Source organism: Triticum dicoccoides, chromosome 4B (genome assembly GCF_002162155.2).
Source record: "Triticum dicoccoides isolate Atlit2015 ecotype Zavitan chromosome 4B, WEW_v2.0, whole genome shotgun sequence".
Classification (NCBI taxonomy): Eukaryota; Viridiplantae; Streptophyta; class Magnoliopsida; order Poales; family Poaceae; genus Triticum; species Triticum dicoccoides.
Window position 1 is genome coordinate 645757532 of NC_041387.1, and position 17560 is coordinate 645775091.

General features: G+C 46.1%; 1 protein-coding gene across 1 annotated transcript; it reads left to right on the forward strand.

Annotated features, from left to right (window-relative positions):
- Window positions 1–1316: 1316 nt before the first annotated feature.
- On the forward strand, window positions 1317–2505 carry LOC119294157 (zinc finger protein 3-like). The gene is made up of 2 exons (XM_037572406.1): window positions 1317–2050; window positions 2209–2505. The coding sequence occupies exon 1, from the start codon at window positions 1457–1459 to the stop codon at window positions 2024–2026; it is 570 nt and encodes a 189-aa protein (XP_037428303.1). The 5' UTR covers window positions 1317–1456; the 3' UTR covers window positions 2027–2050; window positions 2209–2505.
- The last annotated feature ends 15055 nt before the right edge of the window (window positions 2506–17560 follow it).

Genomic DNA, 17560 nt, shown 5'->3' on the forward strand with positions numbered 1-17560 from the left:
GAGGAGGGCCGCGGGAGCTTCGATCTGGACTTGCGGTCGTGGAGACCTAGGGGTGCGGGGCTCCATGACGGGCGCTAGCCGGTGGCCGGCGGCGCTTGGATGTTCCGACGCGTGGCTAGATGCTGCGGTGGAGGTTGATTCCTCTTCCCAGATCTGGCCGGGGCCTGGTCACGGCCGGCGGTGTCCCGGTCCGATGCGCATCGGGCGTGCGGCGGCAGGACTCGACGGCCAGCGAGGGCTGGATCCTAGGGCGGCGGCCCCTGGACGGCGGAGGATGTGTCGGCGGCTGTGGACTCGCGATGGGCGATGCAGCGGCCTCGGTGTTGGACGATCCGTGCACAAGAAGCTTGATGGAGGCCATTGGAATAGATCTGGGTGAAGACCTGCTCACGGCTGCTGCCGAGGCCGGCGATGGCGGCACTATTCAGTGTCGTTCCCTTGTTGAAGGCATCGCTGTTGAGACGTTCCAGGCCACTATTTGCTACCTCCGGTGGAAACCCTAGATCAGTAGATCGGATGATAGCGACATTATTGTGTCGTTTCCCTCTTGTGGCGTTATTCTTGAAGGTGTGCACGGGCTCGAGGGACCAGTGGACGGATTATTTGGTGGAGCGGTGCTTCATCCTACACATTAATGGTGGCATCTCTCGGCGGCGTGGCACAGTGGAGACTCGGCGTCCGATGTGTGGCGAGGGACTTGGGCAGGAGGATGACGTTGTCTAGCGTCATGGTGGCATCGATGGCAGAGAGGCCGGGCAAGGTGGATGCAACAGTACAACACTGAAGATGGATTGGTGGCAGGTGGCTGCGGCGGCCTCATACCCGACAGGCGTCCTGGTTGAGAAGTGCGTCGGACTGATGGGTGCCCCATACCCGACAGGCGTTCTGGTTGGGACCTCAGGTCTTAGATGTTAGGTTTGGCTGCGAGGTCTGGTTGCTATTAGGCCCAGACTATCAGCATCCATTCATCAACTGGATAGGAGTAGCGACGGATGTTGCCTAGACGGTGGCTTTTGTCTTACTGTTGTATCACTTTGTAAGGTCTTGTGTGAATAATTAATAAAGTGGCTGCATGCATCGTCCAGATGCAGAGGTCGGGGGTCCTCCTCCTTTTCTAAAAAAAAAAATCTCATTCTAAGGTCGGGCGAGTCCGTAGCTTGTTTCAACACTCTTCTTTCCCATTAGTTGAAATTAGTTGGCAGCAAAATATAATTATTTATTTCTGTGTTTTTTTGAGTGTTTATTCCTATATTTATACCTGTTGAAAGCCATCTCATTATAAGGTAGTAGGTCGAGGTTTCGAGTCCATAGCTTGTTTCACACTCCTCTTTCCCATTGTAGAGGCGCCGCCGTTACCATTTCTAGCTATCATCAGTTCTCTCGCCAATATCCTTGTGTTGTGTTGTTGTGCTCCTGACACTGCAACAGCAGCCACCTGAGCTCAACTGTTACCTCGATGGAGAAGGCCACGTCGTCGTGGTTCCATGTGCAAGCGGCAGCGGCGGCGGTGGTGCCGGATCTGTCGCTGGCGTTGTCCTCAGAGGACAGCAGCCAAGACCGGGACGAGGAGGTTGCACCGACGGCGCGCGTGGACGGCAGGACGGTGCGGCTGTTCCAGTGCCTGTTCTGCGACAAGACGTTCATCAAGTCGCAGGCGCTCGGCGGCCACCAGAACGCCCACCGCAAGGACCGCCTCGCCGGCTTCCTCTGCGACCCCTACAACAACAACGACAGCCCATCCCGGGGCGCCGCCGTCGCGAGGGCGTCCACCGGGCCGTCGTGCGATTCAAGCGCCGGCCGGTTCATGTGCACTTCCGTGGCCTCGCACGGCGGTGGCGTGGAGGCGGCGCCAGCCTCCGACGCCTGCAAGCCTGAGAGGTGGGGGCGAGGCAGTGACGCTCCACGCTTCGCGGAGCACACGCTGCTCCAGGACCCGTTCGGTGGCCGCGACGGCATGGCGGGCTGGTCAAGGGCCTCGTTCGCAAGTGGCGCCGGCGAGGCTCTGGACCTGGAGCTGCGCCTCTAGTCAGGCTGCTCTCATATTGCGCAGGTGATTTCATTTTGAGACAATACCTTTTTTCAATCGTCGCACCGTAAGTTTGTGTATCGATCGTGTCCTCGTGGGGAGAAGATTTCCATTTAAAAAATTAGAGACGCGATGCGGACGGTTTAGACTCAGATTTCTTACGAATGACGATGCTGTTGCAGTGAGATAATTAAAGCAAGACTTGAGGAGTTTCTGTCCGGAAGCTGAAGATGCTGTATAGTAATCTGAGGCCTCGGCTATTTTGTATGAATAGCTAGTTAATGCAAGGAAGGCTTGTGGAGTCCGGACGCTGAAGATGGCGAGACGACATGCATATGCAAGGATTGCAAACTGAAAAAGAATTCGGATTGTTGGAAGAAAACTGTCTTTAGGTTGTCTTTCTGTACTGTAATAAGCAGTGGATGAATACTGCTTTTGTTGGTCGTTTCCACTACTAATTTTATCGTAATGAACAAGGTTATGGCGCTTGTTAATGGAAATCAGCGGGTCCGTGGACTACTAATTTTGCCAGTGAACTATGGTCTGCATCGTGCGTAGTACGGCCGATAGACCAAACAAGCAAACTCTCTGTTGCTTAGTTTGAGCAAAAGTAGTTTCATGTTTCAGCAGGTACGAGTGAGAGGTTGCCACATGCGTGACAAGCTGGCCAGTCGTTCTCCGTATCTCTTTCTGCACCCATGTGATTCCACGAGTGTACTACAGTAGTAGTACGTTTATATGCGCCAAAAAGGCACAAGTGGCGCAGCGGAGTGTTGACGCCTGATTTTGGCAAGGTACAGAGTGAAAGGGTTTTCAGCATAAAAAGTTTCACATCACCGAGTGGAACAATTTTGATGTTTAGGTTATCATCGTCCGACTCTATTCTTAGGGGCCGAAATTATATTCCGAATGGCAGAATTCAATATTCCGAGTGGTTTTCGGCCGATCATGCCTTCGAGACGACCTCGGATGAAGGAGTACTCTAAAGGAATTGTCTTTGTCTCGTCGAAGCAATCAATTTTGATATATAAATCATCTCAATCCGAGTTTGTATGCAAAAGTTACAATCAATACAGACCAGCCCTACCAAAGACCAAAATATTACACTCGACACCAGACACATGTTAATAAGTGTGTGATACAATGCGTGAGCAATTCGGCCTTCTGGATGGCCTTGGATGGAAAAACTTTCAACATGAAAAAGTTTCGTCTCGTCGAGCCGATCGATTTTCATATACAATTTGTCTCAATCCGAGGTCATATGCAACCTGGAGAGGCAAATCAAGATCAGGCTGTCTTTTCAGTCGGGAAATCCGAGTGGAAAGTTTTACCATCCGAGTGAAAACCTACCGATGGAGTAAAAGGTCGAGTGAAAACTTACCGATCGAGTAAAAGGTCGAGTGAAAACCTACAGATCGAGTAAAAGTTCGTGAAAACCTACCGATCGAGTAAAAGGTCGAGTGAAAACCTAACGATCGAGTAAAAGGTCGAGTGAAAACCTAACGATCGAGTAAAAGGTCGAGTGAAAACCTACCGATCGAGTAAAAGGTCGAGTGAAAACCTAAAGATCGAGTAAAAGGTCGAGTGAAAACTTATCGATCAAGTAAAAGTTTGTCTTCCGAGTGAAAATATAGTCATCCGAGTGAAAGATTGTTTTCCGAGTGAAAAGGTCGAGTCGGATGGTCCGAGTGAAAGTCTCTAATATCCGAGTGGATGAGCTCGAATCCGAGTGAAACTGAACATGTGCCCGAAAGTTTATCAAGATGACCTCGGATGAAGAAGTGTTCAATACAGAAGTTATGCATATCGTCAAGACGGTAAACTTTGGTTTTGGAGTCATCATCATCAAAGATAGTATATGGCCTACAAGTTCACTACGAGACTCGGATGATCCAGTCTACTGCAAGACCGAGTCCGACTGGAAGGTAAAGATGACCTCGAAGAGTATTCAAGATGGCCTTATTTGAAAAAGTAATCAACACGAGAGTTGTTCGTATCATCGAGGCGCACAAGTTTGATATTTGGGCCGTCTTAATCGGAGATCGTATGCAAGCTTGGCGGCCCGCGCAAGAAGGAAGACAGAGTTTGGGCCAGATTCAGACTGAATCCGAGTTGGAATAGAACTAGGACTCTAGGACGCGAATTGATGTAATTTTTCTTGTAGGGAAAGCCTAGATGAACCCTTTACTTGTACGGGAAGTCCAGCCGCCTCTTATATATGTTGGGGGTGACGGCCGATTGAACAACACACAATCGAACAAATCAATATACTACTTTTTCAAGTCTACGTTTTATCTCTCCATCGTTTTTCTCTCTCGTTCTTCGCTGTTCTTCGTGTTTGAGAGCTGCGAATCTCGAGGCTCTAGGGGCGAGCGAATCGACCTAGGGCAGCCCATAGCCGCCGCACTCCCTGACGGGGTCCCTCCCGGGGGTGTGGGGTTTTCGGGTTTGCAAAAGCGCCCGGACTGTCTTGCGTATCGCGCTGTCGGTCGGGTCTCCTTTGACGTGAGCTGCGGTGCATCACCCCCGGCGTCGAGGGTACACGTGACGTGTTCGTGTGTCAACACACTTTTTGGCGACTACGCTGGGGACACGAAGATCAATCATCATGATCCACCATGTCCGATCTTCCCAAGCCATCCGAGGTAGACGCCGATAACATCATTAAGCCCAGTCTTGATGAGATATCGGCTGATCATCGCCAAGTCTATGAGGAGTACAAGAAGGCGCGTGAAGAGAAGGATTTGCAAGAGTTCCTTGCAAAGTTCAAGAAGGATCGCCAAGGCAACATCACTCCGATTGAAGAAATCAAGTTCCCTCCTCTTCAAGCCGAGCAGGTTAAACCTTCTGTGAGTACTACCTTTTCTCCTGAGCAGTGGGCTGAGATTGAAAGTCGTATTGCTGATGGTAACAATCTAGTCTATCAAACTTTCATAGAAAATATTAATGCTCAGAAGAATACATCTCAATCGACTAGTGGTAATGATGGTGTAGCTGCTAGTGTGCAAAACCCTAATCTGGCTTTACCTATTGCATCGGCGCCTCCCGTGCCGATGGCTTATTATCCTACCCAAACAAATCAGATTGTGGCTGCACCCATTAATCCTATTATGAGCATGCCAGGTTCGGTGGCAACGCCGAACCCAACCTTACCTACAACTACAACCACTCAACCACTAGCAAATTATGGGTCGACATACATGCCACAGTTCCTACCTACAACTAGTAGTCCTACTCCTCCTATGCCACTGCCACAAGTTTCATCGTCCACTATGGATGATGGTCTAGCTAATCTTAGAGAGGAGATGGCTAAGATGCTTCGAGAGAATTTTGGGGTTGAGTTACCTCGGAATCGGATTTACCAAAAGCCGTACCCCGAGTACTTTGATGCCATCGAGTGCCCTCTAGGATATAAAATTCCAGATTTTGTTAAGTTCAATGGAGAGGGCACAAAAACCACATGGGAGCATGTTAGTCAATAGTTGGCACAATTAGGTGAAGCAGGCTCACTAAATGAGTTGAAAGTGCGTTTATTTCCTTTATCATTAACTGGTACCGCATTTTCATGGTTTTCTTCTTTACCACATGGTTCCATTCGAGTTTGGTCGCAGCTAGAGCAGAAATTTCATGATCACTTTTACAGCGGCGACAATGAACTCAAGTTGTCACATCTAACATCGGTTAAACATAAGCATGATGAATCGGTCTCCGATTACGTCAAGAGATTCAGAGAAACGAAAAACCGATGTTTTAGTTTGGTGATAACCGAGAGAGACTTGGCAGACCTAGTGTTGAGTGGTTTAAGAACTCCCATTAGAGAAAAGCTAGAGGGCTATGAGTTCTTAAATATTAACCAAGTCTTACAAAGGGCTTTGGCTCAGGAAAGCCGAAGCAAAGATCTCAAAGAAGTGCATAGGTACAAAGCCGATCGTCCAAAGATGAATATGGTGGAATATGATAGTGATCACTCGGACGATGAGGGTGATGTTTTTGCTACTGAATTTGTTTGGCCATCTAAGGCCAAACCCTTTACTTGCAATGATCTAAAACCGATTCATAAGAATCGTGATGAAGAGATGATGTTTACTTTTAACATTGCTAAGTGTGATAGAATATTTGATGCTTTGCTGCAGGCTAAGATTATTAGAATATCTCATACTTTACCGCCGTTTGAAGAGCTGAAACGGCGTGCTTATTGCAAGTATCATAATTCTTTTTCTCATGCTACTAACGATTGCAATGTTTTTCGACGACAGATACAATCGGCCATTAATGACGGACGATTGAACTTTTATGAGATGCAAGTTGATAAACAGCCCTTTCCAATGAACACCATGGATTTAGAAGGGAAGAAGCTGCTCATTCGGCCGGAGGTAGCCGAATCTGCTAATAAAGCTAATGTCATTGTTGGTGAGCCCAGGAAAGACAAGGAGGGCGACAAGGTTTTGGGGAGACATGTTGTGCTTGATAAGCAACCCGATGGCAAGGAAGTGATCAAGATCACCATCAAGAATCCTACACTCGGGGGGCAAACACAGGTGCAGCAGGACACTCGAATTAATTTTGTCAAGCCCAAGAGTCCAGAAGTTGGCAAATGGAAGAGGAATGAAGCTAAAGTGTAACGCAAGCGGATCAAGCCAACTTTTGATATGTTGCTGTCCAAATATGCTAATCAGTCGGCTGGTTCCAGCTCTAACCGGCCATCATACTTGAAACGACCAAGGTCACCATTAGATGATATATTCACTCAGTATGTGAAACCGAGTGGACCAAGGGCACAGTTTTCAGAAGAGCAGAGGCAATTTGTGTGGAATCGACTTGATTACTCATATAATGGACGACTGAACATTGGTGACTATCAGTCGGCTGGTCAACATATGCGACCGAGTGGAAACTATCCTAGTGTAAGAATGCACCCAGGTGGAAGCTATCCAAATGAAAAAATATGGATGGGTAGATTTCATCCGAGTGAAATCCATCCGAGTGAGTTCCATCCGAGTGGATTTCATCAGAGTGACGCCCATCCGTGTGGATTCCATCTGAGTAAAAAGGTGCACCCGAATGGAAATTTCATGCATCTGGAAAGTCGAAAAGAATGGCGTGTTAAGTCACCAAGTGTTGCAGCAGTTGAGTCGGGAAAAGGCAAGGAGAAAATGGATATCGACTCACTTATCTTGGGCACCGAAACATTCCCCATACAGCAGCCGACTTTCCATAACCACTCGACTGAGCCGATACTTGCTATCGTGCCAAAGCACTCGGCTAATGACCATGAAGCAAGCACCAGCCAAGTAAAGGTGAGAGATGCTAAATACACTCGACCAAAGTGGTGTCCTCCAGGGCTAACAAAGACACATAAGAGGAAACTACAGAGGTTAAGGAGTCAAGAGATGGCAGAGCAGGAGGCCGAGAAGCAAAGGGATAAGTTGTTCAATGACACTCGGCCCATGGTTCCAGCAAAACAAGTGTGGAGGCCTAAACAAATACAAGATACATCAGCTTCTACATCTATCACAGAAGTGCCTACACCACCCAAGAAGGACGATGCGACAACTATTACATCGTCTGCAACACTTCTTACTTCTCCTTCACTTGACCAGATTTCAGAATCGGTCGATCCACTTGGACTATGAGTCTACACCGGTCCATGAAGGTATGGATATCAATATGGTATATTACTTACCTGCTGAGTTTCGTGCTGTAGATGAGGAAGGGGAAGTGGCTCAATTGGATTTTGGCCCTAAAAAGGCAATATTCGAGAAACCAAAAGAACCAGTAACACATTTGAAACCGTTGTATCTCAGAGGTCATATCAATGGATCACCACTCAGTCGAATGCTTGTTGATGGTGGTGCTGTGGTAAATCTTATGCCCTATTCGGTCTTCAGGAAATTGGGTTTGCCCGATGAAGAATTGATCAAGACCAATATGGTGCTCAACGGGTTTGAAGGCAAAGAGAGAACTGAAGCCAAAGGTGTGATGTATGTGGAGCTTACAGTCGGAAGCAAAACTTTGGCTACTGCATTCTTTGTCGCTGAGGTGCAAGGTAACTACAACGTTATACTAGGCCGTGATTGGGTTCATGCAAACCAGTGCGTGCCATCCACTATGCACCAGTTTTTGATTCAGTGGGTTGATGATGAAGTGGAAGTCATTCATGCGGATAACTCGGCCTGTGTTGCTTTGGCCGATGCATCTGTGGATTGGCAACATCCCAATGCTACTTGCTTGACGGGACGTGACTTATCAGAGTTTGATTTTCTCAGCGCGACCAAGAATGGTTTTGTGCCCGTGTCTTTAAAGCCGACTGAATGCAATCGGCTCCAAGGTTTGATATGTTTTAATGGATTCTAGTTCCGAGTGGTTACAAAAACGTCTTGTAAAATATCGGTCCAGTGAGGACGATATGTATGAGTCTATAGAGGAGTTGGATGACATGGATAAACTTGGACAAGGTTTTACATCGGCGGATCCATTAGAAGAGATAGATATTGGAGATGGTTCAGTCACTCGACCGACATTTATAAACAAAAATTTGAAAGCCGATTGTAAGGCTAAATTAATTGAGATATTGAAAGAATATGTTTGTTTCTTTGCATGGGAATATCATGAGATGCCAGGGTTGAGCCGAGAGCTAGTGGAGCATCGGTTGCCTATAAAGGCCGGTTTTAGACCTTATAAACAATCGGCCAGAAAGTTTAATCCGAAAACATATGACCGGATCAAGGAAGAGATCGGTCGACTGCTTGAAGCTAAGTTCATTCGACCTTGCAGGTATGCCGAGTGGATTTCTAACATTGTCCCAGTGGAGAAGAAGGGATCCGGCAAGTTGAGGGTGTGCATTGACTTCAGAGATTTGAATAGGGCTACACCCAAAGATGAGTATCCCATGCCAATAGACGATATGCTTATTAATGATGCTTCTGGACATAAGGTTATTAGCTTTCTAGATGGTAATGCCGGATACAATCAAATTTTTATGGCTGAAGAGGACATGTACAAAACAGCTTTCCGATGTCCTGGTTTCCTTGGTTTATTCGAGTGGACAGTGATGACATTTGGATTAAAAAATGCTGGAGCCACATATCAAAGGGCTATGAATTTGATTTTTCATGATTTACTCGGTATCATACTTGAAGTTTATATTGATGATATTGTTGTCAAATCGGATGCTTTTGAATCTCACTTGGCCGATTTGCGTTTAGCTTTTGAAAGAATGAAAAAGTATGGACTGAAGATGAATCCTTTGAAGTGTGCTTTCGGCTTGTCAGCTGGCAAGTTTTTGGGTTTCGGCATAGAGATTGATCCCAAAAAGATAGAGGCTATACAGAAAGTGGAGGCTCCAACATGCAAGAGAGATATGCAAAAGTTCCTTGGCAAGGTCAATTATTTGAGAAGGTTCATAGCTAATCTATCAGGGAAAGTTGATGCATTTACTCCTATCACTCGGTTAAAGAATGATGCCGATTTCACTTGGGGGGCAAAACAGCAAGAAGCATTTGATATGATCAAGAATTATTTGTGCACTCCTCCGGTGATGAGAGCACCCAAGCATAGGGAACCCTTCAGACTTTACATTGCAGCAGAGGAAGGAGTTATTGGTGCTGTTCTAACTCAAGAGACCGAAGGAAAAGAGCATGCCATCACTTATTTGAGCCGCCGCTTATTGGACGCAGAGACAAGGTATACATTTATTGAGAAATTATGTCTATGCTGATATTATGCTTGCACAAAGATGAGATATTATTTAGTGCCGAGTGCTTGTGTAGTAGCTTGTCAAACCGATGTCATTAAATACATGTTGCATAGGCCAATTCTTAGTGGTAGAATTGGCAAGTGGGCTTATGCTTTGATTGAATATGATTTGGCTTATGAATCTCTAAAATCCATGAAAGGCCAAATTGTTGCTAATTTCATTGTTGAACATCGGATTAATGACAAGCATGATGCTGATATGAACCTTGTTTCATTAGTACCATGGAGATTATACTTTGACGGTTCAGTTTGTAGCAATGGCCAAGGTGTTGGTATTGTTTATATATCTCCTCATGGTGCTGTTTTTGAAGCCTCATGCCGTTTAGAATATTTTTGCACAAACAATCAAGCCGAATATGAAGCACTGTTATTCGGCCTAGAGATGTTACTTGCTATAGGTGTTACACATATTGAGGCTTACGGTGATTCGTTACTAGTAGTGCAGCAAATATCTAAAGTCTTTCAGTGTTTGGACGAATCACTTAATGTTTATCTTGATAGATGTCTAGATATAATTTCTACTTTGGATTTTTTTAGCATTGCACATATATCTAGACATGACAATTGGAAAGCAAATGAGTTGGCACAGCAAGCATCTGGATATCATGTTGATCATGGCATGTTTCATATTGCTCAAAGTCCGATGTCTTGTGTTACCAGTATAGAAGAGGCCGAACCAGAACCCACTGATTCGGTCATTAACAAAAAATCTAGTGCAGATGACAATTCCGACTGGAGGAAGCCCATTGTTGCTTACTTGCACAATCCGAGTGAAAGGGTGGACAGGGCTGTTCGGCGTATGGCTTTTAAATATACTATGAGGGATGATGACCTTTATCGCCGAACAGTTGATGATGTTCTTTTAAAATGCTTGGATAAGGACCAAGCAAGAGTTGCTATGGGAGAGGTACATGAGGGCATTTGTGGTACTCACCAGTCGGCTCCCAAGATGAAATGGTTATTACAACGTGCTGGGTTTTATTGGCCGACCATGATTAATGATTGCTTCAGATATTATAAAGGGTGCGAAGCTTGTCAAAAATTTGGTGATATTCAATTGGCTCCTGCTGCTATGTTGCATCCTATTATCAAGCCGTGGCCTTTCAGAGGATGGGGTTTAGACTTTATTGGGCAAATTCATCCATCTTCCTCAAAGGGGCATCGGTTCGTGTTGGTGGCAATTGATTATTTCACTAAATGGTTTGAAGCAGTACCTCTCAAGAACATGACACATACGGAGGTAATTCAATTCATAACCGAGCACATTATTCATAGATTCGGTATTCCTCAAACGTTAACTACAGATCAAGGTTCATCTTTTATGTCACACCAAGTCAGAGAGTTTGCCGAATCTTATAATATAAAGTTGCTCAATTCCTCTCCGTATTATGCCCAAGCTAATGGACAAGCCGAGTCTAGCAATAAAATTTTAATCAAGCTCATCAAGAAGAAGATTGAGGATAATCCGAGAAGATGGCATGAGTTGTTGTCTGAAGCTTTATGGGCACATAGAATTTCAAGGCATGGTGCTACGAGGGTAACTCCATATGAGCTAGTATATGGTCAAGAGGCCGTTTTACCTGTGGAAGTAAATTTGAATGCTTTGAGAATAGCCAAACAAAATGATTTATCGGCGGTAGACTTTTATAACTTGATGATGGATAATATTGATGAAGTTGCCGATAAACGTTTGGTTGCTTTGAAGTCCATAGAGAGAGACAAGTTGAGGGTTGCAAGAGCTTACAATAAGAAAGTTAAGTTGAAGAATTTTCAAGTTGGTGATCTCGTCTGGAAAGTGATTCTGCCAATTGGTTCAAGAGATAGAAAATTCGGGAAGTGGTCTCCAAGTTGGGAAGGTCCTTTTAGGATTACAAGAGTTGTTCCCGAAAATTCATATTTGGTGGAATCAATACAAGGGGCATTGTTACCCCGAGCTCTCAACGAAAATATTTGAAGAAGTACCACCCGAGTGTGTGGCAGGAAGCCTGAGTAGGCAATGGCCGATATACGATTATCGCCCTTAGCACAAACATGGCCGATACATAATTATTGCCCTGAGGAGAATAAATGGCCGATGGAGTGTTGACATCGTCCTTAGAACGAACACTATGCATATTATTTTTCGGTGTGCAAGCTTTGCCGAAAAACAGGGGGGCATGTGTTGACGCTTGATTTTGGCAAGGTACAGAGTGAAAGGGTTTTCAGCATGAAAAGTTTCACATCACCGAGTGGAACAACTTTGATGTTTAGGTTATCATCGTCCGACTCCATTCTTAGGGGCCGAAATTATATTCCGAGTGGTAGAATTCAATATTCCGAGTGGTTTTCGGCCGATCATGCCTTCGAGACGACCTCGGATGAAGGAGTACTCTAAAGGAATTGTCTTTGTCTCGTTGAAGCAATCAATTTTGATATATAAATCATCTCAATCCGAGTTTGTATGCAAAAGTTACAATCAATACAGACCAGCCCTATCAAAGACCAAAATATTACGCTCGACACCAGACACATGTTAATAAGTGTCTGATACAATGCATGAGCAATTCGGCCTTTTGGATGGCCTTGGATGGAAAAACTTTCAACATGAAAAAGTTTCGTCTCGTCGAGCCGATCGATTTTCATATACAATTTGTCTCAATCCGAGGTCATATGCAACCTGGAGAGGCAAATCAAGATCAGGCTGTCTTTTCAGTCGGGAAATCCGAGTGGAAAGTTTTACCATCCGAGTGAAAACCTACCGATCGAGTAAAAGGTCGAGTGAAAACTTACCGATCGAGTAAAAGGTCGAGTGAAAACCTACAGATCGAGTAAAAGTTCATGAAAACCTACCGATCGAGTAAAAGGTCGAGTGAAAACCTAACGATCGAGTAAAAGGTCGAGTGAAAACCTAACGATCGAGTAAAAGGTCGAGTGAAAACCTAAAGATCGAGTAAAAGGTCGAGTGAAAACTTATCGATCAAGTAAAAGTTTGTCTTCCGAGTGAAAATATAGTCATCCGAGTGAAAGATTGTTTTCCGAGTGAAAAGGTCGAGTCGGATGGTCCGAGTGAAAGTCTCTAATATCCGAGTGGATGAGCTCGAATCCGAGTGAAACTGAACATGTGCCCAAAAGTTTATCAAGATGACCTCGGATGAAGAAGTGTTCAATACAGAAGTTATGCATATCGTCAAGACGGTAAACTTTGGTTTTGGAGTCATCATCATCAAAGATAGTATATGGCCTACAAGTTCACTACGAGACTCGGATGATCCAGTCTACTGCAAGACCGAGTCCAACTGGAAGGTAAAGATGACCTCGAAGAGTATTCAAGATGGCCTTATTTTAAAAAGTAATCAACATGAGAGTTGTTCGTATCATCGAGGCGCACAAGTTTGATATTTGGGCCGTCTTGATCGGAGATCATATGCAAGCTCGGCGGCCCGTGCAAGAAGGAAGACAGAGTTTGGGCCAGATTCAGACTGAATCCGAGTTGGAATAGAACTAGGACTCTAGGACGCGAATTGATGTAATTTTTCTTGTAAGGAAAGCCTAGATGAATCCTTTACTTGTACGGGAAGTCCAGCCGCCTCTTATATATGTTGGTGGTGACGGCCGATTGAACAACACACAATCGAACAAATCAATATACTACTTTTTCAAGTCTACATTTTATCTCTCCATCATTTTTCTCTCTCGTTCTTCGCTGTTCTTCGTGTTTGAGAGCTGCGAATCTCGAGGCTCTAGGGGCGAGCGAATCGACCTAGGGCAGCCCATAGCCGCCGCACTCCCTGACGGGGTCCCTCCCGGGGGTGTGGAGTTTTCGGGTTTGCAAAAGCGCCCGTCGACTGTCTTGCGTATCGCGCTGTCGGTCCGGTCTCCTTCGACGTGAGCTGCGGTGCATCACCCCCGGCGTCGAGGGTACACGTGACGTGTTCGTGTGTCAACACGGAGTGGAGTGTAGTGACTCAGATGCCGGTGCGGACGACAAGAGCATTCGATGCTCTCCCTGTCGCGCTCACTGTTTGTTTAAATGAAGTACTATAGCTTAGAGCAACTCCAACTCGGGGCGACCCATTTTGTTCACGCGTGTTTGTTTGGGTCGGCGTGGACAAAAAAATCGGGCCAACATGCCAACCCAAACAGACGCTCGTTCGCCTGCCGACCCATTCCCGACCCAATTTTGAGCTTCATTTGCGTGCGGACACGAAACGAACGCGCGCAGCGCCCGCCGCCTCCTCCCTATGGCCTGCTAGTCGGTGGTATATTGGCCATCCTCTCCCACCCCAAGATCGACAACAAACCCTCACCCACCTCCGCCGCATCGCCGCCGCCATCCATTTCCGGTGCCTCTGCCAGTAGTCGGTGCCGACACACCTCCCCCCAACGCCGCCACCTCGCACGTGGCCGCCACCACCGTCTCGCCGCCGGGCCACCGAATCTTCCCACCCCCACATCCCGACGCCGACGCGAGCAAAAGCCGCCTCGCTGCCCCGGCCGTTGATCCATAGCTCGATCCCGGGGCACCTTCCGGCGTTGAATCGCAACCCTCCGGCTCATATTGGCAACCAATAGATGTATCTTTTTTATTCGACTTGCAAAACTATGTGAGACAATTTAATTTTTATTCGGCTTGTAAAACTATGCTTAATAATTTGGTTGTGAAACTATATGTTTGCTTGTGAAATAATGCAAAATGTGTGCATATTTGTTGAAAAAGGGCTGCCAGCTGGCCACACCAGTAAATATGGGTCAGCGCGTTAGGCACACTGCCGACCCAAATGATAAACAGGGCCGACACCGAGCGGGTGGCTGACCCAAACGGATAAAATGCGGACAGAAACGTCATCCGTTTGGGTCGGCGCGTTGAAGTTGCTCTTAGGACCGATTGTTGATTGGTTTTCAGATAGCTTACCACTGTCTGGATAATCAGATGATGCCCACAATCTTGTTGCGCAAATATTTTTTTATACTGGTATATTTTAGCGAGATTTATTGTGTTTGATTATTGTATAATTGTAAAATATTTATTAAGCATGAATATCATATACAGTAAAAATATTATGACAATAAAAATATTAGTATCATAATAAAATAAAATTCTCATGCATTTTTACTTCTAAAGTGCCTTTTTTTCTTACGTATAGTTGCCTGTTGAGGTTGGCTTTTCTCATGCTTTGCATGTTGAAATAAGTACGTTAGAGCATCTCTAGCAGACCCCGTATAATGCCTACTCGCAAAATGCATTTACAGTTCACGAAAATATGGCTTTGCGCGCCGGCCTGTAAATCAGTAATTTGCATTTCAATTTCAGGTATGAAAACACATTTCTTTGCTTCTTTATTTTCTTCAAGGGCATTGGATACATAATAATTCACCAAATCTTTGCAAGAATAGCAAGACCAAAGAAAACAAGAACCACAATTAGGCATTTAAGAAGGTATCCAACTTCCATAACTGCTCCCATTAGTTGGACCAACATCTTCTCCATGCCTTCATTGTTGATATGCGGATTCTTGATCTTGCATTCTTCATTCTTCTTCTTTGATTCTAAAGAAGTAGACGTTGCGCTAGTTTCTTCTCTAATTGCACATGCAGCCGCATTATAAGCCTCAATTCTATCAATGAGTGCACAGACATTTATTAAGTTTCTTCCTATCAATAAATCGATGTATTCTTCTTCGAATACCAAAATGAGCATCCACCTTCCTACACACATGACCATCTCAATAACCTACCGAAATTGAGCCGAATAGATTGAAAAGTCGAATGAACACAAGAACATACGCCTTCATTTTTGCATTTGAAGAATACTGATCCGGGTTGTTACGGCGTGCTAGATGTTAGCTGCAGCACAGTCTGTGTGCAGTTGTCGCACTGTATGAGCGGCATCGGCGAGCCGGCGAGCCGTTGCGCGAGTGCTGAACCCAGGCAACGGCCATCCGAGTCCCTGCCGGCAAACCGACGACCACTATTCAAGAATTTAATCAGTTAACGGGCCAGTTAATCGCTACTCATAGGATGGCAGAATCGAATAGCACCTATTCACCATGTTAACTTGTCAGGCCTTAACTTTCCTGTGAGACCGATTAATAGGTTCTTAGGCCGATTAATCATTGTTAGCCCATTAACTTAAGGGCAAACAAAGTCCAAAATTTTGGCCCGTGTCCCCTCCAATCCCCATCTTACTCTTCAATAGCTAGCGTTCCATCAAATCAAAACATATTTGGTATATTACATAGCTGAGAGGATGGGAGTATGCTACAATACCTAAAAAAATCAGATATATGTTGATAGGTCCCTATGTAATCTATCGATTAATGGTCGACCGATTAATCTAGTTAATAGGCCGATTCACCGATTAATTGCTACTCTCAAGCCGACCGAGTAGCTACCAGTTACCGATTTCCTTAACAATGCCGCCGCCGACGACTAGAGGACGAACCCGTACCTGCATGCGGTGCTAGGGCTTTGCCGAGGTTGTGTGGGGTGCTCCCCGACCAATCCATGGCTTGGCGCAGCCGACGATGGCCGGAAACGTCAAATTCGTTGGCTGCGAGAAACAACCGACGATCTGCAACTTTCTGGCCGACCGAGGCACGAGGAATTGGTGGAGACAATCTCGGGTGTGTGGCGGCCCGCTGGCATGATCACGGCGGTTGGTATGGCCGGAATCGTCTGGCAGTGGGTGGGAAAAAGCGTGGGCTGAAATCCCCCCCCGGCAACCACTCCCGCTATATACAGGGCACCGACGGGGCGAGGGGGAACCTGCGCTTTCGCGGTTTGGGGTTGGAATTTTGCCGCGCCCCGCAAAATGTTTACGTGCCTGGCGCGTTTGCGGGGTCTGATCGGACAACTTTTTTCGTGCGGACCCGTATTTTGGTGGTCATTTTGCGGGCCGGGGCATTATACGGGGTCTACTAGAGATGCTCTTAGTGGGGCTAGCCATCGCGCCTCCCTCATCGGAGCCGGATAAACCTTGTTGTAGTAGACAATACGGAAGTCATGTGCAACGGCCCCACAGGATCAGCGCACTAGAACAACAACTGTCGCCGATAAAAAGGAGTGTAGATCAGAAGGATCGAACTTATAGAAACACCAACATAGATGAACAAAGACTGTATCTACATGGATCCACCAAAGAGAAATGCCGACCGAATCCCCCGAGATTCACTGGGGGTAAACCTCCACATGCCCCCTATCGATGCTAGAAACACCACCGGGATGTGGGTTAGGTGGGGAGAACCTTATTCCATCTTCAGAGAGCCGCCACCGCCTCGCTTCTCTGAGCCAGACACAAACCCTAAATTTTTTTTAAAAAAACATTAAGAAAATGAAGCCCTCCTACCAGCAAGGGTTGGGATCCACAATGCCTCCATGAACCTAAGACCATAGGAGACGAGGGAGACTGTCGCCGGCACTGGCAAGAGGCACGAGAGACCCTAGTGCGGCTGGGTGCACAGGCGTATGAGCCAAATGGTGCACGGTTGGAACTACTAGGTTGAACAAAAGAAAGGAAACAAAAGGACGTCGCAGGTTTCTAAACATGTAGGATTAGGAGCAAAAACTTAGCTAGTAATCGGCAACCTACGAAGCCAGATATCACCAAACAAACTAACAAACTCACAAGCGAGTTTATGTCAACCTCAAATAAAAAGAAACAATGATGGGAATAGAACAAAATCAGGTGTTGTCTAGCCAGGTCATCTAAGAGCATATCCAACCGTTCGGCCCCTCAAGGGCATTTTTCTTGGGGTGGGGGATAGCGCCTATTGGGCCGTTGCCGGTGGAATTTTTGGCGTG

Excerpts from the sequence above, each read along its gene's own strand:
- LOC119294157 (XM_037572406.1), top strand. The coding sequence starts at position 1,457 with ATGGAGAAGGCCACGTCGTCGTGGTTCCATGTGCAAGCGGCAGCGGCG.